This window comes from Corvus brachyrhynchos, unplaced genomic scaffold (genome assembly GCF_000691975.1).
Source record: "Corvus brachyrhynchos isolate BGI_N302 unplaced genomic scaffold, ASM69197v1 scaffold14, whole genome shotgun sequence".
Lineage (NCBI taxonomy): Eukaryota > Metazoa > Chordata > Aves > Passeriformes > Corvidae > Corvus > Corvus brachyrhynchos.
In genome coordinates this window covers 22932480-22959168 of record NW_008239110.1, presented here as the reverse complement: position 1 = coordinate 22959168, position 26689 = coordinate 22932480, and the positions used below count along the sequence as shown (strand labels likewise).

Here is a 26689-nt window from a genome sequence, read left to right as displayed (position 1 = left end):
GAAGTGGGAGGGTAGAATGCAGTGAGCAGTGTCAGAAAAATGAACACATAAACAAGAAAGGAGGAAGGATCATAGAAATGCACCTTAGTTGAAAAGATTTCTTTCAGTATCTGCTGGCACTTTCTTTTTATCTACAACTAGTTCACTCTATTGCAGCCAATAACCTGAGTGGGCATAAAATAGATTTTTTTCATGGTTTGGATCAACGCGGGATATAAACCACAACTGAAACACATTTCCATGTGCTAAACTCAGCAATGATTATTGTAATCCAATTGCTTATACAGCATACTTTGACAATTGAGGTGGTAGGCACAGGGAATACAGAGCAAAAAGGTAGGTAGGAACACGGTTCAGATTACTGCTTTCCAAATCTACTTTTGTTTTGCTGGTGTATTGTTAAATCCTTTCTGTGCTTCACAGGAAGCTACACACTTTGAAGACAGTTAGTCACAACAACTTCTTTATTTTGTTTTTGGTTTAAAACGCCTATGATTTGCACACCCTGACACTTGCTGATTTCATGCCCTGCCTTTTCCTGTCAAAGCCCCTTCTTGGCTCTCCACACAAGGAAATCTCATTTATCAAAATTCTGTTTGCGTAAGGGGAAGGGCTCTGCTGAACTGAGCCGTGGCCTTCATTAAACATGCAGAACATAAACTGCTGACACTAAGCACAGTCAACTTGCAGCATGGCAGAGGAGAGAGGGAAAAAAAAAGAAAAAAAAGAGCAATGAGACAGAAGGAATGATGTGATGGTGAAATAGGAATAAAAGTCACAGTTTTGCAAAGCATTTAAGTCATACTGGAGTCAGTGAGATTTAATCACAGACCTGAAGTTAAGCATGTGCTTAACTTTGCCGAACAGAAATAGATCACTAAATTATGAATGGAACAATCTATTTCTGTTCCTAGGAACACGGACACTTTGTTCTCCAGACCAGTCCCTCAGGGAATGGAAAAGGTGAGGGGGAAAAATGACAACAAAATTGGAGAAAACAATCCCTTCTTCAACTCAAAATACCGGTCCAGATAAAGGAACTGTACATTATCTTTAACATAACAGGATTAAAAAGGATGGTATCCATCATTTAGGTTACAGGAGACAGAAAAGGGCATTTGCCATTATGGTCATTAATTTCAACAAGGTACCAAAGGCTGGGGCTCTGAATAAAATAAAAATTTGTATATTTGGAAGAACCAAGCATGAGAACAGAAATGCATTAAAAACCAGAATTAGGGCTGAGGGGGAACAAAGTGGCTTTTTGAATTTTCACTTCACTTACTGTTCTTGATATTTTTTCCCCTTTAATTCTCAAAGATAGCTGTGTAATGCTGCCTACAATAGAAACTTGAATTTAATAGGCACGAAGCAGAAGGTGTGTAGCATTTTCCTCTGATCACAAGGAACAAGCACTTAGCTGTAAGAGATCCACAATGAGTCACTGCAGGGAGGAATCAAATGCATCACAGGTACATGCAAGCCTTTTTTATTCTTATTCTACCAACTCAAAATGCATTATAACATACAGCCCTAGGAAAAAAAAAATCAATTTCAAACCACCTAGTCCTACAAAAATATATAATTTTCCAATCATATATGCCTGCATTTACACAGTTCAAGAAGAGCTAAGGCAGATGCAAGGCAGGGGGATGGGGCGGGAGATAGGTGGAGGGGGATGTTAACATTTCCTCTGTCAGCTTTTCTTGGTATTTATAAATAAGATAGTAATTCCAAGTTGAAATTGTCTCAGTACTAAAATGAATAACTTACCATCAAGTTTCAAACAGTAGCTAGAAGTTATTCTAATATTATCTGAAAAATAATATTATATTAACATTTTCTGATACTTTCACACCTCTTAAAACACTTCTTCAAAGTTAATCTGGAAGTTAAGAACCATAAAATTAATGGCTGGATTCTGCCACCCTTTTCCATATGATGAATATCATCATACTCCAGAGAGAAAGAACTTAGCTCTGATCAACTAGCTCTTAACATAGTATTAACTTTTCTTCCCTCTTGCAGTCTTCTGTGTACATGCAGCTTTAACGGAAGAGAGCAGAAAGCGGACACGCTTATGGCAATGGAGCATGCACCTTGACCATTCCTCAAGAGTGATTTCTGTAGTTTTTTAAAAAAACAAATATTGTATACATTCAACAGAAATCAATAGCTGCTTTTATGTTGAAAAAGTGTTGTTTTTCTTGAGGTCACCTATAAAATAGAAGAGGACAGCCCAATTGTTCTATCTTCTCTTTGAACTTGTAAACAATGCAGTATTATCACCAGCTTTTTTAGCTGTTATTCTGGTCAACAAGGCGCTGCAGCCTGCCATATAAAGCTGCACACCACATGGCACCATTCAACAGTATATCTAGGTCAGCTTGCATTTTTAATGTGCTCCATTAGCTTTCCCTTGCTCACTGTATCAAGTTTGAACTTCTCCTTCTCACTTTTCAAACCTCTCTATAACTAAGCCAGGCAACACACAGGATCCTAAGAGTATTGTGATCATCTTCAACATTTGTTCCACCAAAGACAGCAGTTCTAATCCTACTTCCTTAATTCCATGTTGTTTCCAAACCCAGCATCCCTCAATTTCCCCTTCAAGATCCTTTTCCGCAATAATGCTGTAAAAAAAAAAAAAAAAAAAAGAGGTTACTTAAATAGAAAACCCCAATGCTTTACCTAACGTAATACCTTCCCTCAGTACTACTTGGGGAAGCTTAACAACTTTGACCTTGGCAGCATTCTGCATGCACCACAGCTAAAAAAACTACAAGTTAATAAACATAGAAAGAGCCATACGTAAATTACTGTAAAGCTTTTGCAGAATCATATGTGCTATAATGGTATAAGTTACTTTGATGCAACAAAAACCAGTTCCACATGATTCACTTCATTGATTTCCTTCATAAACAGCAGTTAACTCATTTCTTAAAATACATTTAATAATTTTTAAATTAGCATGTATTCTAACTGCTTTTCCCACAGATGATTTTAAGGCATACATCCCTCCACTGGAGCACAGCCCTTGCACAAGGACTGAAGTTGTAAAACCACCCTAGATATAGATTACAGGTACAAGGTAATTGGTACATCAGTATGGACACAAGGAATAACACTGGGAGCAAGTTTAGCAGGAGGCTCAGGGAGATTCAAACAGATCTTGATAAGTGGGGAGTGGAACTGGATGATGGAACGAAAACAGTCAGTCATGTTAAATTGAACTGTACAAATAATACTTATTTTGGTTCAAATTAAAATGGTAAGGCAAGTTTTAATAAAGAGACTGCAAATTCATCTGTTGTCTATTTCATGTAGGAGCAAGGATTTAGTACTGAAATCATAAAACACACAGAATGATTGTTACACTAGGAATGTGTCACAATAGCTTACATCTGTAGAGTATAAAACAATGTAAAGCATTGCAACAGTATGAAAATCATGCCAAAACGATCTGTAATCTTGATCCTTCTGTACAAGGAAATATTAAGACCCTGTATAATTAAGTGTTCACCAAGAAAATCAAAGGAATGACCTTGAAAAACAAGATTTCCCAGTGTCATTCTAATCTCATAAAATTATCCATCAATATCCCAATTCACTAGAAAACCCTGTCTCACAAGAAGAAATCCTTAAAAAGCAAACGGAAATAATTGAAGCTTCAAAGTTAGAAAATGATGTCTTCTGTAAAAAAAAAAGTATGTTCGGTAAAAAGCCCTAGATTCTGCACTATTGTCATTGTTTTTTCCTCTTGAAATCTGCAACATGTCAACAGCACTTTTTCCAGCAAAGCACAGCTCTGAATGATGATACACACCTGACCTTGTCTCAGGAAAAAAACCAGGGGAAATGAAAACTGAAATCACATCTGTCTACCCAACAACATTCTCACGGTCCTCTCTGCAATTCCTATTCTTCACACCTAGCACTAGTTTTAACAAGCCAATTCTGAAATCAGGGGAAGCAGCCACATAGCAGAAATCTGAATATTTTTCTATATGTGTATTTCATGCTGTTAAAAAAGTATGCTATAAAGAAAAGGCAAACACATTAACAGTAGTTTTATAAAAAAATAAGTATCTGTGGGGGTTTTGTTGTTGTTTTTTAAGTCCCAATCTGAATGGGAGCATGCTTTCTGTAGCAAGGTGGGATTGGTTGCTGCAGGGCACAGTTCTGGTCCCACTAGTTGTACAATTAGGTAGAATTTACAGAAGAAAAAGAAATCTGGTCTAACCTGTTCACTTCATCAAGGAGGAACAGCAAACTATTTGCAAATATTCTGAACTGCCCTCTTCCTACCCCTAAAGAAAGAGACCACCTGCCTCAACATTTATTTAAAATGTGCAGGTATTTACAAGCAAACTTTGTGTTCCGATTGTTAGATGACTTCTTGGTAAATCTGATACTCCCTCCAAGTTCAAACCGGCAGTGTAAATCAAAGGGACCACATGGAACTGTAAAGGACCCGCCTGATCAGGCAAGCATCACCCCAGTTTACATGTCAACAGGAGGCAGCTGAGCGAGGGAGGATGCTGAGCAGCACACCCAGCCAGACAGCTCAGGCACACCAGACTCAGGCTGCCTGAGTGCGCCCACCAGTTAAAATTTAATGAGCAACAGAAGGAAGACTGAGAAAATAAATTCTTTTTTTCTGGTAGTAACTTAAGTCACTGCAATGTAGTGACTAGTGTTAAATGGTGGGTTCAAACCCTTGAGGTGATGCATTTTCCCACTGTGAAAGCAGCACCAAATTTTGCACTCTTCTGGAATTTCTATGGAGTTAGGAAAGGGAAGACCATACTACAGACGGACTCTTCATAAAAGCAGCAGGGGGTAGTATGGATTGCTGCTGCAGTTGCTGCTGCTGGTGCCACCACAAAAGCTCGATGGTTCAATGTTGCAGCAGCTCATTTTAACATAGTGGCAATCTAAATGGGCATAGGACTGCACAATGAGGGATAGTCATCAATCAGAAAAGCAAAACTAGTTGCCAAGCCTTTACTGGGAAGGTGGTGAGGCACTGGAACAAGTTGCCCAGAAAGATGCCCTGTTCCTGGAGGTGTTCAAGGCCAGCTTGGATGGAGCTCTGAGCAACCTGATGTAGCTGAAAGGTGTTCCTGTCCATGACAGGAGGATTGGAACTAGGTGACCTTTAAAGTTCCTTCCAACCTGAACCATTCCACGATTCTTACTTACAGACATTATTTTAGCAACTACCTAACAGTTGCCATGAATTGCATACACATCTTCTGAAAACTCCACACTGGTACTCCCAGGAAGGCAGTGGGAGCTTTACATCTGTATCAAAACCCAAAATGTGGCCCCATCGACACCTTGATAACCTAAACCATGCAGCGCTGGAGAGCGAGGCTGTTCATCACATTTATGTATGTCCAAAAGTAGAGATGATGTAGAAAAAAAGAGAGCAGTTTATGTTTTCTTAGCACTAATCCCAGCTGGTTGCAGGGCACTGGGCAAACCACAGGCCAACGATGTCCAAGGGTTCTGAGGAGGGCATGTTTACCATCTGTGCTCACTCCAGCTTGCCACAGAGTGCTTGGGAACTTTGAAAAATAAATGCTACCACATACCCATGTAAACTGCCTAAGCGTAACCCTGAGGCCATCAGTATTTATTCTGCAAGCACCATGAGATGCTTCATGCTGAAAAGGAACATTAAACATGTATTTATGGCTAGTTTGGATCACTGGCAAGAGAAGCAAAAAGGAAATATCCAAGAAAGCCTGACATGCTGTATACGCACAGGGACACTGCCACAGGAGACAGGTCCTTCCAAAAACCTCACCTTGTCTTGTCTTTCCTGAGACTACAGGAGTGTGGGCACAGGGCACAAGGAGGAGAGAACCAACTCTTATTTTTATCCAGTCGATCATGACTTTCTGACAAGTGGGGCTTCTCAGCTAACATATCTTTCTTTTCTCCTATTCTATGGATCATCTTGTCTTTTCTTTTAAGCAAGATTGTTATGGAATTGTCCAGACCCACCTTCACTGCACAAGGAGGCATCATGACCTCCAGGAGGCCTGCACTTTTTTCCATTCTCCCAGAGAGCTTTAAAATCCTCTCCACGTGGGAAGCAGGACAAAGTTGTGAGTAGTGGGACACCTCAAGTGGGTGCTTTTTGGACTCACCCTCCACACTCAAGGTGGTTAGATGCACTCTTCTACTGCTTGCAGCACTCAGGACAAAGCTGGACCACAATTAGGACTCTACGATGGACAGAGATGAGCTTATGGCCGTAAATCTCTTGGTGTGCCTCTTAATTCCTATACAACTAACTGGGGAAAAAAAACCACAAACCACAGATGTATTTATTGAGACTAAACTTACAGGACATTAAGAGCTATTGATTATGCAGATGAAATTTCTAAAACATGATCGCAAATTCTCAGTTTTGTGTTTTCTTGGACTGTCCCAAATAGCATAGCAATGATATGCACAGGTTACTCAGGAAGAAACCTGTTCAAGTTGCTGCTACTTAATTAATCATAAGTACTTCGATACTTCTGTAAGAGGTCCCTAAGAAAATGAAAAGAGCACCGTGGTCCATGCTTTAATGCCATTCTCTGCCCTTAGAAAACACCCAGCACAGAGGGCACTCAAGAGACGTCAGCAACCCCTAAACACAACTTTAACTATGAGTCAAAGAAAAAAGGTTGGAAAATCCTTTTAGTCATCTGAACACCTCTGGTGAAACAAGTCCACAAAGAAATGAACAACAGAACTGGGGAAACATACAATCCTAACTCTCCTATGAGTAGCAAAACAGAATTTACTGGAGGTTAATATGAATAACTATCTTTTCTAAGCTAAAACAAATCCAAAAACTTATTTACAACTCCCAGGTTCCTACCTAAGTCAACAGTGCAAAGACAGATGTAAATGAGGACTCATTTCTCTATATTTCCCCATAAACTAAGCACACACAGCCAATCCAAGTGTCAACACATCAAGACAGAGATAATTCTGACCCTTGAAAACATTCTCTTCTGAAAAGGATTAATTGGCTTTAAAACAATTTAATTTGGCTTTGAAGATGCAGCTTTTATTAGTAACCACCAGATGGCAGGAGCAAAGGCTGCTTACAGTCTTCAACAAAAGAAAGCTGTCTTAAACAAGGTGAGCATTAAAAGAGAACAGTTTTTTATGTCTACTTTTTCTTCACTTTCAGTGGTTAATTTTCTTATTCTTTCCAAGAAGTACTATTTTATTGCAATCAAGCTAATACATTAAAAAAAAAAAAAAGAGAGAAAGAAAAACGTCTCTTGAGAACATGTTTCTCAATTTTATCTCATGCCATCTCCATCTCATAGCTCAAGGGTTCTGCTACAGATATTGCAAGAACAACGGTTTCCTTCTAGGTTTGCACAGTCGTAACTCACAGGCAGCCACCAAATGTATTCCCTTTGATGTCCTATGCTTCAAACCAGAAAGGTGACACATAGCTACACTGTGTAGCTCAATTTACCCTTGGGATTTGAACTTCTGCTATCTGGGATATGAAAATAAGTAGAATACAGAAGATGCACCATGATGTGATGATTGTTGCAATAATGCATCATCTACAAGGTGGAGGAAAGCAAAACCCCTCCCCCAAAAGCATGAGCCTCCCCACTCTGCCCAGCGCTCTCCCACCAAAGCAACCAAAAAAACCACCTTAATAAAATAAAGTAAAAGTAGTATGTTTGGGAAGAAAAATGTTTTAGTCTGAGCACATTTGATTCTTAAAAACATATATCCTGTATCAGAGAAAGAGCATTTAAAAAATGCAATCCATCAGCACATACTTTAAAAGACTTAGGAACAGACTCTCTAAACAACTTCCAGAGTTACTAAATTACGGAGACAAGGTCATCACTTTATGTTGTGTCATAAAACATAAATACAGCTAGTTCCATGAACAATGCTGGAAGCTCCACCACACAGACACATCCACATCAGAAATACCACCCTCGCCGTATTTCTTTAATAGAGCTGTATCTCCATTATGCTGATTTCTTGATCAAAGAGAAAGCTTTACTCCTGTATTTGTCTTCCGCAAAGGAAACATAAAATCACTCCTACAGTGAACATATCCATCGGGAATGAGATTCTTTTTCCTCAACCCCAGCAGCACATAGTCCCAGAAAAGAACAGATGAAGCTCGCTCCTACTTCAAAACAGCGTGAGATGCAGTTGTGTGGCTAATTCTGCCTCTGTACATTAGCAAACACGCCACTTTCAAAATATGAAAGGCTTTCTTCCCTGCCCCGTTTTTAAATGACACCTGCAAATCACTAATCCAGTTGCCATTTATTTCCATATGTCAAATTACAATCTTAACTTGTGCAAAGCAACATAATAGTAATGATTAAGCCAATTACATCACAACACAGCTTAAAATGACACACAATGGAAGGATTAAAGCTCACTACCAAATAAGAGAGTCCTGTTCTTGATGGAGCTCCCCCACTGTGGGAACATAAGTGTCTCTTTTCCTGTTGCACAAACTTGTGAGCCTTCTAACATGTAGCTGGTAGACTGCCATTAACAAACTTATTTATATTAATGCAGCACTAAGCTGGGATCACTGCACCTCGGCATTAGCTGCGGAGGGCGGGCTCTGCAGCCGGCGCTGCAAACACGGCTTATGGCACACCACAGGTCCACAGACAGGTTGGGACACATACACGAGGTGATCTCACCAGGCTTAACCAAATAAAGCCTCCTCTACCTGACGTTATTTGGGTCAGGTAGATGCTGACAGTAAAACCCTTAGGGAAAAGGAGGGAAAGGAGAGCAAACTGAGCACAAATATTTAAAAAATCAGGCATCCTGTTGTCTAGATAGGGCCAGACACCATTTGCAGCCTCTGTGAAGCATGTGCTACTGCATTTGACACCATAATTCCAACTGATGCCAATGTGCAGCTCCTACAACAATAAAATGTGGGTTAAATCTTTACATAATAACCAACCTTTCAGACTAAGATTTTCAATTCTACCTCAGGGATTAAAAGGTTCTAATGGAAATTGAGCATCTGAATCTTTTAGGAGGATTTAAAAACTCACACACTCTTATTTTTATTTGTTCATTGGTTTAGTCTTTAAATCAGCATCATTCAAAATGGTTAAACCTTTTACCTTTTACTTCTGCCCTGGGCACCTTTTTTTTTTTTTTTCCCCCCCTTTCTCCTTCTTTTTCACATCTTTGTATTCCTCCTATTTTCTCTGCCATCTGCAAACACTGGTCCCATCTGCTAAAATATAACTTCCTACTCAGCTAAAATAAACACAAAATAAATTGGTACTGTTAGTATTTTACACATCATCATTAAGCTCTAGTAAGATTAATGGGACTTAAAGAGTTTCCAGCTTTGAAATACATTCCTGTGTATTGACTACAGACTCGAGCAGATATCACTCCATCTATTCACTCTTACTCTATGTTAGCTTCTTGGCAACTAAGGCTTTGAAGGAACTTACTATATATGTAAGTCTATCCTCAGCAGAATTTGAACAAACCAGGCATAACTGTTAAGCCTGTCCCAGATCACCCATCAGCTGTTCATGATTTGCTGCGTGGTCATTTCCCCTACGTCTCTCCATACATAACCATGCATATAACACTTCTAAAATATTGGAACAAAAGAGCCAGTCAAAAGCTGGAAGGTTTTTCTTTAAAAACAAACATGCATTCAAGCACACACACAAATGCATGTGTAAATTAAACTGAACACCATGTGTACCATCTTTGAAAAAGCTGTTACAGCACACCAACAGCTTCCTCCTTCGGTAAAATTAGTTGCACAGAAAGCTAAATGGGTTTGCTTCCTTCTATTCAACCAAAAGAAAGGTTTGGACAGCAATGCAATCAAATCTGTACATATTTATACTTATCAAATGACAACTTTTATTTAAACCGATTGAAAACATGCTTAGATTTTTATGGCCTTTTAAACAGTACTGGTCTCACATATGCACAAAATGAAAATAAAAAAGTTCATATTAAAATATCATTTTTACTCCAACAAATACCTTATGTCCTACATTTGTTTGGGGAAGACTGTTTACTTATTAGAAAGCTGAGGCGGAGGAAACTATTTTAAGGATTACTATTAATGGTTTGCAATTTGCACCTGTTCCATACTTAAGGAGTAAAGATAGGATTTGGTACTTCAAGGTGCTTTTTCCCTGGGTATTTTGACAGTTTGACACGATTTCATTTGTTTTCATTTTATTTTCTAAAATAAGAATTATTTTGACTAAATCAATATGCGTAACTTGATAAAAAGCATCCTGTACCTGATTTCTACACACACTTATGAAGATGATGATGATCATCATCCAAGACTCAACCATTCAAGGGGCAGAGTACATCAGCCAGATCTTCACTTTGCCAATGATAACTACAGTGAAGCTGAACAATATTCTGACATCTCATTCAGAACCTTTTCCTGGGAAACAGCCCCATTTGCTGCCAGTATGCATATTTACCATGAGACTGAAATCATCGAGAATTTAAGAACAACAAATGACATTGTACATTCTTTCAGTAGTCTACAAATACCCTTTTTAAAAAGACAGTATTCTTGTATGTATCTACAGGCAACACAACCTGTCAACAGCCTAAAACTAAGTGGCATCTAAGGATAGGTAGAATGGATGCAGTCAAAAGAAGAGTCATCCCCTGCAGCAAATTAAGCTTCTGCTCTTGCATACAGCGGGGCCCTACAATGTTCCAAGCTGAGACATATGCTACACCCAAACCCAAAAAAGTTCCCTCCAACACTCTACAATAGCCCTGGAGGAAAATTCAGGCTAAAAGCAGGTACCAAGGAAAGCACTGCATGGTGCAAATTTTTAATGTTACATCTTTCTCAAATATGTTATCTGGTATTCAACTTATGATCTAATCTATAAAATTAAACATTTTTCATTTGAAAAGTTTTGCTTATACACATTCTTTGTTCGCATACCAACTCATCTGTTAATGTAACAGAGACTCTAGCCTTTATTTGTCATTGAGACAGACAGTAAAGAAAGCATATCTTAAGGGAGAGAAGGGAAGAAAGTGCTTTCGCAGCATGTCTAAATAGACAGCAAAAATAAATTCTGGGATTAACAAGTTTTGGATGATATATTTAGCTTTCTTTTTGATTGATAAAAAGTACATGACATTCCTACACATACAGAGTTTACTATATAACATAAAGCTACTATTACAAGAGAGTTTAAAAGATCCTGATGGTTTGAAGACGAATCTTAGGAAAAAAGATATTTGGGACTCTGGACAATGACGTTCAGAGTTGGCAACAGTACAGATTCAGTTTTGTAAAACTGAAGTTTAGCAACAGAAAACTCTTAAAAGTTTTTGTAGTAAAAAGGAGTTTCAAAGGATGTCCATCAGGATGACAAGACATAAAAACACCTTGCAAATCTAGCCATGAAAAAAACTTAGAAGCCTCCTCCACAGTGCTTTAGCTCTAAGAGAAACTGGCAACAATAATCATCAGTACTATTTCTATTTACCCACCTAGTCTGAAGGATTATGGAGATGAGTTCACAAGAGCTGACCCTCAAGGTTTATTAAATATTCAATGAATATTTTGTATGCTTGCTGGGTATTAAATAAAAATCAGAAAATACTGAAGACTACCATATGTTATATACTTCAAATAATACCGGAGTAGCTCTGTTTGTTTTTTAATAATTTATTGAAATCACTTTATCACATATCAACATAAAAATGTACAATACAGACACAACGTAAATTCTGGCATCATGAATATTTAGGTACTTTTAAAGCTTTTTTTTTCTGCTGGTAATTTTGTTTATTGTATTCCAAATAAACCTGGAGAACTTATTCAGTATTTTCTTGCTTTTCTTTTTTACCTTAATAGTAATAGCACTGCTATTTTTTTCACCTGCAGAAGCATCACAGCATATGGACCTCCAGCAGCAGGAAACTCTTCACTGTCATGATTTAGCCTACTGTGCCTACAATCTCCTTTTTCCCTTCCCCATCCACTCTCTTCCTGACTAACTAGATAAAGCCTAAACACAGTCTGCCCTGATTAAAATCATCTGGTATTAGTGCTCAGGTAAAACAGTGGTCATCACTATAATGCTCACTGGCCAAAGAAACTTGAGCACTACGTAGGACACAGTCCATCCATGTAGCTGGGCAGGTCTGAAGTCATCTCTCCAACACACAGTACTGCCCACCACACACTGATCTACAGTTGAACACAGGGTGATGCAGCTGTTCAGTGAACTACTTTCTACTTGAGATGCTTTGTCAAAAAGGGCCTGAACAAACTCAGCAGACTGCCAAGCAGACAAGTACAATTTCTGAGTTGCAAATCTATGGAACGAGAACAAATTCAGCTTTTGGGCAAGTCCAATCTTAAGAACTACTGCTAAGCTGACCTTCCATGTCTCCACATGGGTTTCCACAAGTAAAACTTGCTCACAGGTTTTATACCAAGAACAGGATTAAGACAGCCTGTGTGCCACTCTCAGATTACCACACGTAAGGGAAAGTTTCTGAATTGATGGATGCAAGTCACAGGATCCTCAATTCTCAGGTTGAAAATTGTCATTTTCTGTGGCATCACATCCAACAATTCATATTGTTGGGACCTATATAACAAAACTGCACCAAACTACACACCTTGTGTCCAAATGTAGCATCCTCGGAGGCCAAGACTTCAACCTGAAATTATAAGGAGAAAGATAATTTCAAATTTAGCCACCACCAAGAACCTCTCTCTCCTGAGCACAGCACCACACTCCAGGCAAAGAAGAGATCTGTAAATGAAGGTGCCAGTCTGGATCAACCCTAGGAAACCTACATATGATAGGATGTGCAAAACTATCAGCTGACAACAGAAATCCTCAAGTGAGGAAACTCGGAGAGCATCCCTCATGACACAAACAAGGTTTCTCCACCTGAATGACATAAAGAGTACCTGTCAGTGTCCCAGAATTTACTATACTACAGCTGGAACATTTTTCTCCATAAAGAGTTCTGACTACACCAAAAAGCTGCCTGAGCACAACTAGAATGATCTGCCATGGTCCATCCCTGTGAAAAAAAAAAGCTGGAAACACCTGAACTCTTCCCCTCTGGTTACCCTCTAAGCAGGCTGGGTACTTCTGCACCAGCACCAAGTGGAACAGCAATAAGGGGAAACTCTGCAGCCAAGGTCTTGGTTGCAGGCTCCTGTCTTGTCTTGAGCTAGAGAATTGTTTGAAAACTGTAGAATTCAGGGAACACAAGCTCCCCAGGCAAAGGCTGAGATCAGCTGGCTGAGAGATACAGTGAATGTTTGAAAGTCTGAGAAAAGCAAGCTGCCAGGTCATCAAGTTGTGCTCCAGACTAAACCCCTTGCTGGTTGCCACACACTGCACAGCTCTAGAGTTGATATGCACTAATCTGTGACAACAGGAACAGACGTAGGAAAGCAGGCACACCGATTTTTCATTAGACTCCTTAAAAATACTTCACACTTCAGCACCTTTCACCTGAGAATCTCGGTGCTTTTATGAATTCTAATTAATTAAGCTTCCCAATACACCAGTGAAGTCAGAAATGTCATCATCCCAATATAGAGAGAGAAGAGTAAGGCAGAAAGAGGTTAAATAATTTTTTAGTAGTCATGTGCCAAGCCAGGGACACACTCATAAAAAGAATCCCAGATCTCTAGTCTCAGGCTCACAGTTTAACAACTAGGAAATTCTCTATTTCTCTGATTTACATCCTATTTAAAATGCCTACTGCTGCATTATTATTTATACAACTAGTATAACTATAACTAATGTATCTAATCTCCAGTTTAACTTAAGAAGAGTGAAGGATTTAAAGCAAATCAAGAGGGAAAAAATGAATGTGAAGTTTCAGCCTGAAGCATGTTATAATGCCAGAGTTATAAACCCCTGAACAAGAGGGTTTATAATGGAAAGGCTGATAAACTAGCAATGATGGCAGCACTTAAATATATTTATGTCATGATCTAGCAACATATGGTATTTCTTCATCTCTAAATTAAAAAAGAGAGGAAAAAAAAAGCGGGAGGGAGATAAAGCATTTATAGGAACTAAGAATAAATTAAGAAAATGAACCTTGGAGTTACCCAATTGTGACCTGTCCAGCTAGTTAGGAATGGCAGTAAGAGGCTACAAAATAGCATCTCATTTAATTGGAGGTAGGAAAAAAAAATCCAAGTAAATAAAATCAATCTAAAATGATATGATATGTATTAGCTCCTTATATTAAGCTTCTAATCCTTTAGGCACTTTATAAATATTAAACAATCAGTCCTGGTGAGACTGATAAATATCCATAATATATTTTACAGATGAAGAAACAGACAGAGGGTTAAGTGACTTGCCCAGGGCCAAAAAGAATAATCAGCTATCGGATTGGAAATAACTGTATGACTGCTTGTCACAATACAGTGCCCTACTCAGATGCTCAGGTGGCTTCTGAAAAAAGTCATTCCACTACCAGAAGCATCTCAGTTAGGGTTAATGTGGTGCACATCTAAAGTGTGAATGCTCATTTTCACTAGGCTTACTGCTTCGGTACAGCATCCAGCTACCACCACTAGATAGACGCCAAAACTTGTTCAAACTCACTCAGTTTCTCTATCCAGTATTATGCAGTCACATATCCCAGATGCTATCTCCAGTCCCATTAATCATAGAATCATAAGGGTTGGAAAAGAGCTCCAAGATCATCACGTTCAACCTTTGATGCAACACAACCATGTCAACCAGACCACAGCACCAAGCGCCATGTCCAGTTGTTTCTTGAACACTTCCAAGAACAGTGATTCCACCACCTCCCTGGGCAGCCCATTCCAATACCTAAACACCCTTTCAGTGAAGAAATTCTTCATGATGTCCAGCTTCAACTTCCCCTGGCACAGCTAGAGGCTATGTCCTCCTGTCCTGTCACTTGTTGCCTGGGAGAAGATGCTGACCCTCACCTGGCTACAAACCTCAGTTGTTCTACCTTTCAAGTAGTTGTAGAGAGTGGATGCTTTATTACTGTGCTACATTTCTATTGTGGAGATTCATTAGGGAAAAATGGAGCCTTCTTTGTGCCACAGGGTCCTTCTCTGACTCTCTCCTGGAATCCACCGCAGTTGCTGATGCCTTGCCAGCCCCAGTACACTCTGTCTCCCTTGCCCTGCTGCCCCTGCCTCCGCCCTCTCCTTCCCAAGCATCCCAGCTGGGCGGACAGCCCCATTGAGCCTGTCCAGGGCTGTCTGTCCCCTGCCTGCAGAAGCACGACGTGGATGGGATGGCACGGAACCCCTGCACCAACCCAGCACAGATCGGGCAGAGTCTTAGTTTGGGCTCCGCACTGCACCTCATCTACAGAGAGGCCACCTGACATGCCAGGACCGTCACTGCAAAGCACAGGCGAATTGTCAACACCTGGGCTCTGCTAAGGAAGCTCCTGCTCAGGGCCAAGAGAATGCTCACGTCTGCCACAGTTCCAAAAGACATTAATTAACTTGGCAAAATGACCAGCACGTGCAAAATCCAATCGTTCTTTTCACCAAGAAACTGAGAACAACAAACTGTGCCATCAAAGAGTAAAGCAGAAGTTTATGTTGGTTTAACATACTCTTAGTCTCTTTTACATATAGAAATATTTTCTTTTATGCTTACAAACATAAGGCTCACAAAGACAGTAAAATGGCTTGGAGCGAAGCTAGTATAGATAACAATTCTAATTAAAAATGTTATTGAACAGGTCTGATAATGCTGCTTCTACTTTTCCAAGAATGATCACACCACTTCTGTGATAAATAATTGTCCTCACTTTGCAGATGATGCAATGAAACATCCTCCGTATTCTTTGTTACTACTGTGTTTAACAGTGTACTGGTGTGTTAGTCCATTCATTTGGATTTTCACCTCCTCGTATAAAAGACAGTTAAGCTAAGTAAGAGACAAGTAACTGCTGACACCATAAGATACGCAACATAAAGGACTGAAAAAAGATGTGGGACAACATGAGGTTTTCCTCATGCTCAGCTTCCAAAAAAAAAAAAAAAAAAGCCAAAATGCATTACAGCCTAGGCTGAGTGGACCCCCCTCTAGTGGGAATGCTTGTGTACTTCAATCAGCACCCACACCACCCCAGTAAAAGACAACATTACTTTAAGAATCAGGCAAGCACCATCTTTCTCTTAATTGCCTTTCAGAACATATCCCTTCCATTCCAATATACAAAAAAAGAACATGACATTTATTATTGGTTTAAGATAATCTGATGTTAATTAAGAACTTCTCATTATATACCTATTTGTAGCAGCTAAACATTTTCTATTTTAGTTGGCTGTTCTGAGTGTACACATGTAAGTATCTTGGGTAGGTGGAGTGTTTTTCTTTTACAGTGAAAAATTCACTGCATCACTAAAAAATGCAGACTTGATTCTTAAATGAAGCACTGTTGATTTCATGTACATATTTATATCTGTATCAGATACAGCAGCTTTCCCCTAGGCACTGCTCTGAATCTTTGCTCCAGTCCACAGTTTCCACTCCCCAAAATACAGTGCTACAGTTGAATGCTGTTTGCCCTGTAATTTATTTCTATGTAAAAGTAATTTTTGGTGACTGTTTTTTGGTGGGTTTTTGGTGGGTTTTTTCCAGTTTATCTAAAGAACTGAACAGCCTTTTTGCTTCTAATAAACAAACTCTAATAAACAAACTGCAATTCTGGGCTAGAAGGCTATTGTAAGTGGTAAGGGGTAAATGAAGGGGTACTATTTGAGGGAGTATATGTATTAACCATACACTGGGGATCAATTACACGAGTTAGTGGTTTAAGCAGGAGTATCCCACAGCTGAATCACGCCTGTCCTACCTGGGCAACTGACCCTTCCTACAGCCTGCTCCCCACTGCTGACCCTGGTCCAAGAGGAGCCTTCCGGGGCTGGCCAGGATGGGGTCCAGAAACCTCCACAGTGCATGACAAGGTGAACTTCCCACCTCCCTGCACAACTTACATGGTCTCCAAAATGGGCAGCTGTGGCCAAGGGCATTACTGCTTATGTAGTATTCTGTGATTTAACCGTCAAATAGAATAGCATTTAGTATTTTTTTATAAGATGAAAGAATTCATAAACGTCATGTCACCCTGAAGGACCCAATGAATAAGGTGTGGAGTACCCTGAAACAAGATGGGGAGTAGCCTTGAGTCTCTTTTTGTCAGAAGTAACGAGACTTTGTCAGTAGTTTTATCTTGCTTCTCAAAAAATGAGTCATACAGCCCTAGTTCGACAAAGAATATTGCATCGCGACCAAGAGACTTACAGTAAATTACACACGGTCATTTTTACCTCCCTGTCAAAGAGAAAAGGAGTTGAAACATAGATAGAACTCTTGAGGTGCAATGCTGAACATGGCCTTTTTGGAACGAAGTTGTACAACCTAGTGATCAGATGACACAAAGAATTATTCTAACTTGGTCTTCTTCAAAGCCATTTTCGGCATTGGTTCAGACCTCACCTCAGCCCAGGACCTTCTTGGCTCATCAAGACATTGTTTGAGATAGGATTAGGCGAAACTAAGCAAGAGTCATGGGAAGTGGAATACCATTAAGAGGAGGAATTACAGCCACGCTTAATACCCACACTGTTATCCAAACAATGGAACATGAAATAGCAAGTACACAAGGACAAAAATAACTAACTCACAAAAGACTTGGGTTACAAAAGCCCTCTCCATCTTCTTTGGGGAATCTGAAAATAAGCACTAATAATAATTTCTGATGCATGCTGATTCCTGGTTAATATCCTGTTAACATTAATGCTGAAAAGCATCATCGACCTACATTTAACTACCCAGGCAAAAACTTCCAATACAGCACACACTTAACGCTGGTCTGAGATGGGCTGGAGCTCCTCAAAGTTCACTCAATGGAGCCAGAATTTGCAGCTGGCAAGTGAGGGGATTACAGCTACTCTGGCAAGGGACACAGTAGACTGAAGCAGCTCCGATCAAGACAAAGTATTCTGTATGGGCACTTACAGTTTCTGTGGTTCACACATGAGAATTTGCCCAGCTGGCTGCAAATTTTATAGGCTTTCTATTGTCATTTGTTTGACATTATTATTCTAGGAAAATTATAGCACAGGGCCTTCTCTGATACCTAGAGGGTTTTTGCCAACTGCCTGCTTACTAAAAAGGCATGCCTCTGGCTCTTCTAAAATATGCTCAAAACAAAACAAATGTGTAAGTTAATACTTGCATTTTGCAATACTTTCGTTTTCCCTGTTCGGTAACGATCAATCAGTTTAGAAAGGGCTCTCCTCCCCATGATAACAAAATCTAAAAAGAATGAGGGAAGACAGGTGCATCCACTTGAATTACTACTGCCAAATCACCTTCTTGCTGTCAGGGTACACTTCTTGCTCAATTGTTCCAAGACAAAACCTTGTCACGCTGTCCAGTTCAAACTGTTTGGTCTTGTACGTATGTTTGCCCTCTGACTTAACGCAAGACTTGGTGACTTTTTCCCCTCCTGGGGAGAGGCTCTGTAGCTCCAACAACTCAGTGGGTCTCATTAGTCCAGGTGCAGAGCAATACAAATGTAACTCCCATTACTATTTCCACATACCAATCTTGCTGAGCTGCCTGTAGGAAATAGCCTGGATAGCATGAAACATGGAGGATGCTGTAATGCTTGGTGCAGATACACCCTCATAATCCTTTTCTAGCGTAGATTTTCAGCTTTTAAGGTTTTCCCATCAGCCCACCCACCCACACACCACCACTTCTGAACTCATCTTATAAACGAAGGTGATAGGAAGTTAATCCAGTTTTCATTTTTCAAAGTCCTTAGTTTATTTCAAAGATCAATATAGTTACAGTCATTCATATCTTTATGAAATCCACTTTAACTAGCTTTAACATCTCCTCCCTTTGCCATCCTTTTCAAGTAATTTAGGATTCAGTAATTGAGGCAGATAGCTGTCCTTTTCATTGGAGCAGGGACAAACCTACATGACCCACACTGTTCCTGGCAGTTCTTCAAGGACTTACTGAGGGTGTACACAGCTTTACATGCACACTGAACTATGGTAATAAACTTTGGTAACTGCAACAACCCTTCCTTCCCTTTTTTCTCTGCTACCTGCCACCAGTTTTATTTATTTTTAATTGTAATCATGCATGTACTTCACACTAGGTTTCAGGTCTGTAGCAAGTGAGTGTTAGGCGTGTTTCTTGGGCAATCTTTGAATAAATACACCAAAGACACACCTTTGTTATGACCCTGAATCTATGCCTGAAACAAAGGTGTGACAGTCACATAGTATAAATCTCATGAATTGAGGACAGATCAGCTGAAATTTCCTCACTTTCTATACAAAGGCTGTTGAGACTACTTACTGAGTTAAGTAAATGCTACTGCCTCACAGTTCGACCTACATAAAAACTGGAAACCATGTGACACAGTTCACAGTAATTATTCATTATATCTGGCATCCCCTTCTTCTTAGGCTTTCCCTTTCATTTATTTTGCTTCTTCTTTGTGGTATCAGTCATTTATCTCTTAGCTCACTGGGTCCAGCAATAATAAAGATCAACGTTCTAATTTTTGAAGGCACAACTTTTAGGTAGAAAAAGACAAATTAAGTAACAAAATGATCCCTCGTTAAATGATAGAGTAACTTTGTGTGCTACTTTTTGCTAAAAAGGTTTGAAAAGATGTTTCAAGTAACTACTCTGCAGCTCAAATTGCTTATTAATTCTCCTCATTCTCCATATTAGCATGTACAGACAATGCAGTGACTCAAGGACGCAGCTCGCTGAAGCAGCTCTGTTCTTGGTCAGCCAGTGTTTGAGATAAAACACAATGATGCATCATGTTCTTAAAACCTGATTAGTGGAACAGATGTGTCCTGCTTGTATTTTTAAATTTTCTCTTGAATGTCACTACTTTTGGGGAAGCTGATTTACAACAATTAAAGAAAAAAATCATTCACGTCTCCAGCATTGAGTCCAACACACATTGCTGGATGTGCTATTGACCGACCTGCTGGTTTAGTCTCCCTTTGCAAATATTTTGCAAAATCCTGGGAACAAGGCCAATCCCTGAGAAGGAAATATTAGCTAACTAAAAGTAATAACAATCAGCCTTGTAAGATATAATACATACAACATTACACATATCAGAAGCACCTCAGGAGGAAAAAAATGGTGTGCTATGGGGCAATTTCTGTAAAGTCAAGACAGAAAAGTACAAAAATATTTAGGTTTGCACCAGGAAACAAACATTACAATTCCCAGAGAAACTGACATTTGAGACTATGTGCACCCTCACTGCAGAGAAACCTATGAGACCTATCTGTGGGCACCCTCCCATCCCTTACAACTCTGTCACAACTTCCTGCTCTGTAGGTCCCATATCAGTAGCGGATCATCAGCAAATTCACGGCAGTAACATGCTCATCTGCTCTTGTCATTAGGAGATGAAACAGGCAAGATATATATAAACACACACACATACCCATGCACGTGTTTTCCATCTGTAAGCATATATTCAAATTCTTTTATATTTTCCTGTCATACTGTTTTTCATATATATATGCAAAAGATGTGTAACATGCAATTAGTTCTTTCACACCAGAACACTGCATGAAACAGAGTAACTGCGCTAAAAATGCTTTTGATATTTATTTGTTTGACAATGTAGAGATCAAAATGAGTGTTGTACATAACCCAAAATCTCAGAGCAGTTGCTATTTAATTTCCCTTAAGAAAGGAGTGGTAGGTATCATAAAAAAAAATTCCAACCTCACGCATTCTAGTATGTGGGAAATTCTGAAAAACTGTCATTATACCATGTGACATAAGCAGTAACAATTACCGCCACGAGTAAGTCTTTAAGGTATTGTGACCGCATCTTTTCTAATCCTTTTGTATTTTTCGCTCTCTCGTTCCAACACTGTGATCTCATTTTAATTCCCCACTTTCAAAACTGAGAAACATAAAACCTTGTCTGCAAAGGGTCTCTATAGCTATTGCCTTGGGGCACTACCACACTGTAGGGCTGCATAGGGACTACTAAGGAAAAACTCAAAAAAGGGTTAAATGTCGCTGCCCCCTGCTAGCAGGGCTGGAGCTTCCCACTCCCACAGCTCAGCAACCCAAGCACCCATCTGAACATCCCCAACAGCTTTGTCTTTCCAGACAAATTTGGGTTCCTCAGCCTTAAATACAAGATGCCATCCACCAGTAACTACAGGGTGGTAAAACAGCTGCATTGCCAGAATGCTTCTAAATATTCCAGAAAGTTCCAGAAAGGCATGTTTTAAAGCCACCCTCACCAGTGGGAAGGGTTTTTGCTGCTTAAGGCTGCAGCTGCGGAGTACTCCCCTGTCCCCTTTACCTACATCTCTACATAATTACTGCACACAGCACCTGTAAAAGTGAAAATAAACACAGTTCCAGGTAAAACGGCATGTCTTAACAATCTTGACTAAAAGAAGTTAAACATTTTGCAGCAAAAATTGAAGATAAGTGACCAAGGACAAAATCTTTATGGAAACAAAGCTTCAACTCTACACCATTCTGTCAGCAGCTTTCTTATTTAATTGAGCCCGTATACAACCAACATCAAAGATACAAAGCTATTTTGTGCTGAAAATATTGGAAGCATGTTAGGAAGAGGTGGCAAACAGAAAGGATCTGTCAAAGGTAACAGATGTATCAAGGGCACCAAGCACTGTGAAGAAGGCGTTAATTATCTATGCTGAAAAAGAAAAGGTGTTTGAAAAACAGAAACTGTTTTCAAGAGATTCGACATATTCCTATTGTGCTCAGGAGAAAAAAGCTTCCTGCACCTTAGAGAACATTATTTTGAGTATGCGGGTTAAAAAGAACTTTTAGGCGAGTTTAAACACAATGTAGGGAGCACTCTGTTTCAGAAAAATAATTTTAACTTCAAAACCTTTACTGTGTCTCGCAACCAATTCCAATCGTAAATTGCATTCTTTATTCCTACTTTTAATGGAATGGGTAACTTACACAACCTAGCGGAATCTCAAAAATAACAGGCAAAGAACACCTTTTTCAGCACCTTTTTGTAATTTAGCATCACTTCCCACAGTACTTTCAACTCCCACCCTACAAGAACTGTTTCATTTTTCTTCTTGCTTTATCTGAAAAATGTGGCGCTTTTTGAAAAAAACACCAAATCACACCAAGGCAAATTTATCACCGTTAAGATCTACCCTACATACATCTTACGCTCTTCTATACTTGCTTTCTAGATTGTATACAGTACTACTTGCTCCCAACCTAATTCTGAGTCAGAAGAAACTGATTCTTTATTATACCTGTGCTTCCTCTTTCCACCTTCCCTTGTAGGACTGGTGAATTGGGACTTTCTAAAACACGATTTTGAGAAAAATGATCAGTTAACATAAAAACGAACCTTTTCATCTTCAACAGAAAAAAAAAATCGGAACAGATGCAAAAGGAGATGAGAAACAATTAAAAGCAAGGAAAGCCCACACTTTTATACAAAAAAGGGGTGAAACACATTTTTCTGAACATGACTGAAACATACTAAATGCGTGTCTGATATTGCACACTCAGCTAAATTAATGTTACCATAGGAGTGTGATACGATTAACAAGAAAACCATGGTGCTCCACGCAACTGTAAAGTACGTGGGGAAAGGATCAAGGCAACCGCCAACAGCATGTAACACGCTCCCAGAATTTGGCCCCTACCTTCCTGACGAGATCAAAGGCTCTTCCTGACGTCCCCTTCTCCCATGTATCATGCCATATACAGACAGTGGCTAATGCTGACAACATCTGGGCAACTCATGTGGGCATCATCTGGGCATTGTCAGATCCAGTGCACAGGTTTAGAAGGCATAGTTTGCACAACAAACTGTCCACACACCTACCAAATAACCATGCAGTATGAATTCCTTGGGCAGTGCTCTGTGTTTCCATCTCTAACTTGAAAAGGTAAATCTGTGGAACAAGACTCAGTTAAACTACTTGATTTTTGCCAATGACATGAGCTTTTCTTTTGAATTATCTTAGGATTGCCTCCACACATGGTACAAAGATTGATAAACACTCTGACTGGATTAACTGCTTTAAAAATTATTCAGATGTCACAGCTGGCCAGTTCTTGACCCTTCTGGTATCAAGATTTAAGAGTTGACTGGGAAAGAACAAGCGCTCCAGTCAGTACCATAACTCCTCCACACTCTTCCAGCTCACAATAGCAATACACTTCCTCAGAAGTGAAGGAAAAACTGGCTGTCAAATCTAGTCCAGCTTTACACTGAACATTTCAATGGGATAGGCAAAAATACAAGCATTCCTAGGAATCACTTCAGTTGTAAGTAGGGTGCATAATAATAAAAGCTTAGAAGAACCGACAAACTGTTTGCATTTTTTTTTCCATTTAACTTGAGTTCTCTACACATTGTGCTGAAGAAAACTGAGCACAAGCCCTGAAAACATGTCCTCCAAAAACACACGTTCCATGATTCACATGCACAAAGCCCAAATCTGCACACAGGAATCAAACAATTAGCTTTCTCAAATGCTTCAACTACTTACACAGTTCAGGACTTTTGCTAACCCAAGCAAGTGCACAACATATAATTTTGCTGACCACTTCAGCATTTCACTTTTTTGCTACAGCCACAAACAAACAAACGAAGTAATTTAAGTCCGAATTCTTCTCAAAGTTACTGCTAGCAAATAGTGGCTCACTTATAAAGCCTGATTAACAGCAGAATCTTGGCTTTAGAATTCAATTACATGTTAGAATATTAAAAATTCTAGAGTCTATAAACAATGACTATGAAACTGTTTATAGCATTTTAAGTATTTTGAATACTGCAATATGAACTGCAAATGTTCTTCCCCCTCCCCCACTTTTCTTCTCATTTGTTTGCTGCAGCTTCTTCATGCAAACAGAACAAGAACGACACTGAGGGAAGGAGGAGAGGAGAAAGGACGTGGCAGGCTATTGACACACCACCTCCTCACAAACTCTGAATCTTCCTTGTGCTTTATGCCTGTTCTGTGAATTTTATTCTGGGTCTACAAGGGTGCTTCTGGATAATTACAGGATACAAGCTAACTTTTTTTTCCCCAGCCTGTCTCAATTTCAAAGTAAACCCCCTCTTCATTCTTTACTGCTATTCAAAGTGAAACAGCAAAACAAATCAATTGCTAACAGCCTTGTACAGGTTTCCAAACTTAGCATTTCTGTACGACAGTGTGCATATAAGGCAATATTCATTGTAGCAGTACATCTTCAGGCATGAAAACCTTGTATAAATCCTCAACTTCAATGACCGCTTCTGTAAAGATTTCTTCTTTATGCACATATATTTATATATACACATACACATATGTATATATATATATTTTACAAGTGCCCAGTAAAGATTTTCTTTACAATGTTCCCTGAAGAACTAAATCCCAGCACTCACCCTGTTTTCTAATTAGGTTATCTGCACCAATTGTAACACTAAACTGGCAATCCCAGAGACTACTTTTTATACTTATTTTAAGCTCATTTTACTCAGAATGTAAAGAAAGACCTGAACTACAATTTCAAAGCTGAAAGAGTTTTAATTTCTGAACTGTGCAGTCCTGGCAGGGCTTTTCAACACTTTCATGTTTTGTAGAATCCATTTTATTTCTGTAGGTATTTCTACTAAGGCTCCCCTTTTCCCTTAAAATAAAGAACGTATCACTGTATTTACAAGGAAGCTGGTCACAGACAGGTTTTGCTGCAGCTCATTTGTTACGTCTCACTGTGAGTTTACAAACAGCTGTCCCATGCATCTCTACTGGATACAATTTTAGTCTAGACAGGGGAAATCCAAGCTACTGCTGCCCAAACAACATAAACACAGGAAGATTTTCAATCAATCATTTCATTAATAGAAACACATCTAATAATATAAGGGGAGGGTGTTTTGGAAGAAAGCCCATTTCAGAGCCTGAAACAGCATAATTGTGCGGTATTGTTCTTGTGCTAGGCAGGGCTATGGAACGACACTCTCGCAAACCAGATTTTGGTGCTGTGGTACGTTTCAATAAACTAAGCCTTGTTTCTCCAACACAAGTGGCTTTCAAGACCACTAACAACTTTGAATTAAATGGTAAACAGACTAACTAAGGCTTGCACAGCGCTGGCATTCATCTCTGCTTTGATACAATCGGGTCAGTGCCCACACAAATACATTTCTAGCATGACCATTATTTCAGGTTTTCTTCAAGCTGTTTTACCTGGGAAAGAGCATTAAACCCAGCAGCTAATAACATACTAGTACCTTTCTCCTGTTCTCATCTGTGCCAGCCTGTTGTCTGTCTTCAGTCATATAAATGTTTGAAATCAGCTGCTTTGAATGCAGCTAGTCCTATGTTGCTGTTTCTTAAAGAGAAAAACACTGCGGTCTCTCATGTTATGTTTAGAGCATCCACATAGTAACTTGTCAAAAAAAAAAAAAAAAAAAAAAAAAAAAAAAAAAAAAAAAAAAAAAAAAAAAAAAAAAAAAAAATCAAAATGAAGACCATTGCAATGCTTTTCATTCAAGAGGAGGAGGGGGAAGAAGCTATTCTTCGGTCCATGTTTTGTTTTTTATTCCTGAGTAATAGCTGTCCCTTTACTATCCTGATCTCAGATCAACTTTTACCAGTGGGTGTCAGTGTAACAGTATAATGATATAATGGGGGGAGGACAGGGAGAAAACGCATGAAAAAAATAACGATTAAGTTTTATTTTTAGATGCTACATTTATATTAAAAGTAAAGAAAGAAAATGTTTCCTTTCAAAACTGATTTCACTGCAGATTTATTCTGCAAAGATCCTCCAACTGATTGTTTGTGCCAAGTAATTAATTACAATTTTTGTTTTCCAAACCTATGTATCTTCTGTGTACGTACACACATGCACACAATCATGGACATACAATAAATGTTTGGTATATAAACCTTTTTTCATCGTTTTGATAAAGTGAGACTGTCTCTTTAATTCAAATTTCACAGCGAACAGTTAAGAGGCTCTATGGACCCCAACTTATTAACCTGTGCCAATTTAACTAGTATTACTCAAGAGGTTCGAAAACCTAAAAATAGGTGTTAATCTGTGCAGACTGACAGCAACTAATCAGTACCCGCCCCGCCACAACTTCTGCCCCTCCTACATACTTGAAGGGGGGCAAGTACAGCACAAGGAGAGGCAAGAAAAGGACAGTCCCCATGGTGCGGTTTTTGTGTGTGTGCGTGTTTTGTTTGCTTGTTTCCGCTTGTCTTTTCTGAAAGGAAAAAAACCCCACCAAGTGTATTTAGTAGAGCTCGGCTTGAAAACTTGTTTCCGTACTAGCAAGCAATGGCTTCCTGAAATCAAGAACTGCTTGAACGGCTACCAAATCATTCTGCCGAAGTGATAAAAGCCTTTAGTTTTACATACCCTAAAAATAAACATGCTTTAAAAATCCAGTGGCCTTAGCTCCAAGTCTAGTTAGACACCATTTGAAATTTTAAACGTGCCACTTTGCCTTTTCAAACGCTGCTACATTAATTAATAACCTAGTTCGGAGACTCTCTCCACCAAAGCACAAAGGTACGTCCTCTTCTTTTCTTGCTCGTTGCCCGACC

The 26689-nt window shown here is 39.3% G+C and overlaps 1 protein-coding gene across 11 annotated transcripts in view; it reads right to left on the bottom strand.

The window, feature by feature from the left end:
* ARID1B (AT-rich interaction domain 1B) overlaps positions 1 to 26689 on the bottom strand; it is a 296599-nt gene that overhangs the window by 132596 nt on the left and 137314 nt on the right. For 6 of the 11 annotated variants that reach the window (XM_017739507.1, XM_017739511.1, XM_017739510.1 and 3 more), the window contains exon 4: positions 12685 to 12726. The exons of the other annotated variants lie outside the window; for them this stretch is intronic. In XM_017739507.1, coding sequence (XP_017594996.1) covers positions 12685 to 12726 — 42 coding nt within the window. The remainder of the gene's footprint in view (positions 1 to 12684; positions 12727 to 26689) is intronic. 11 annotated transcript variants of the gene reach the window in all.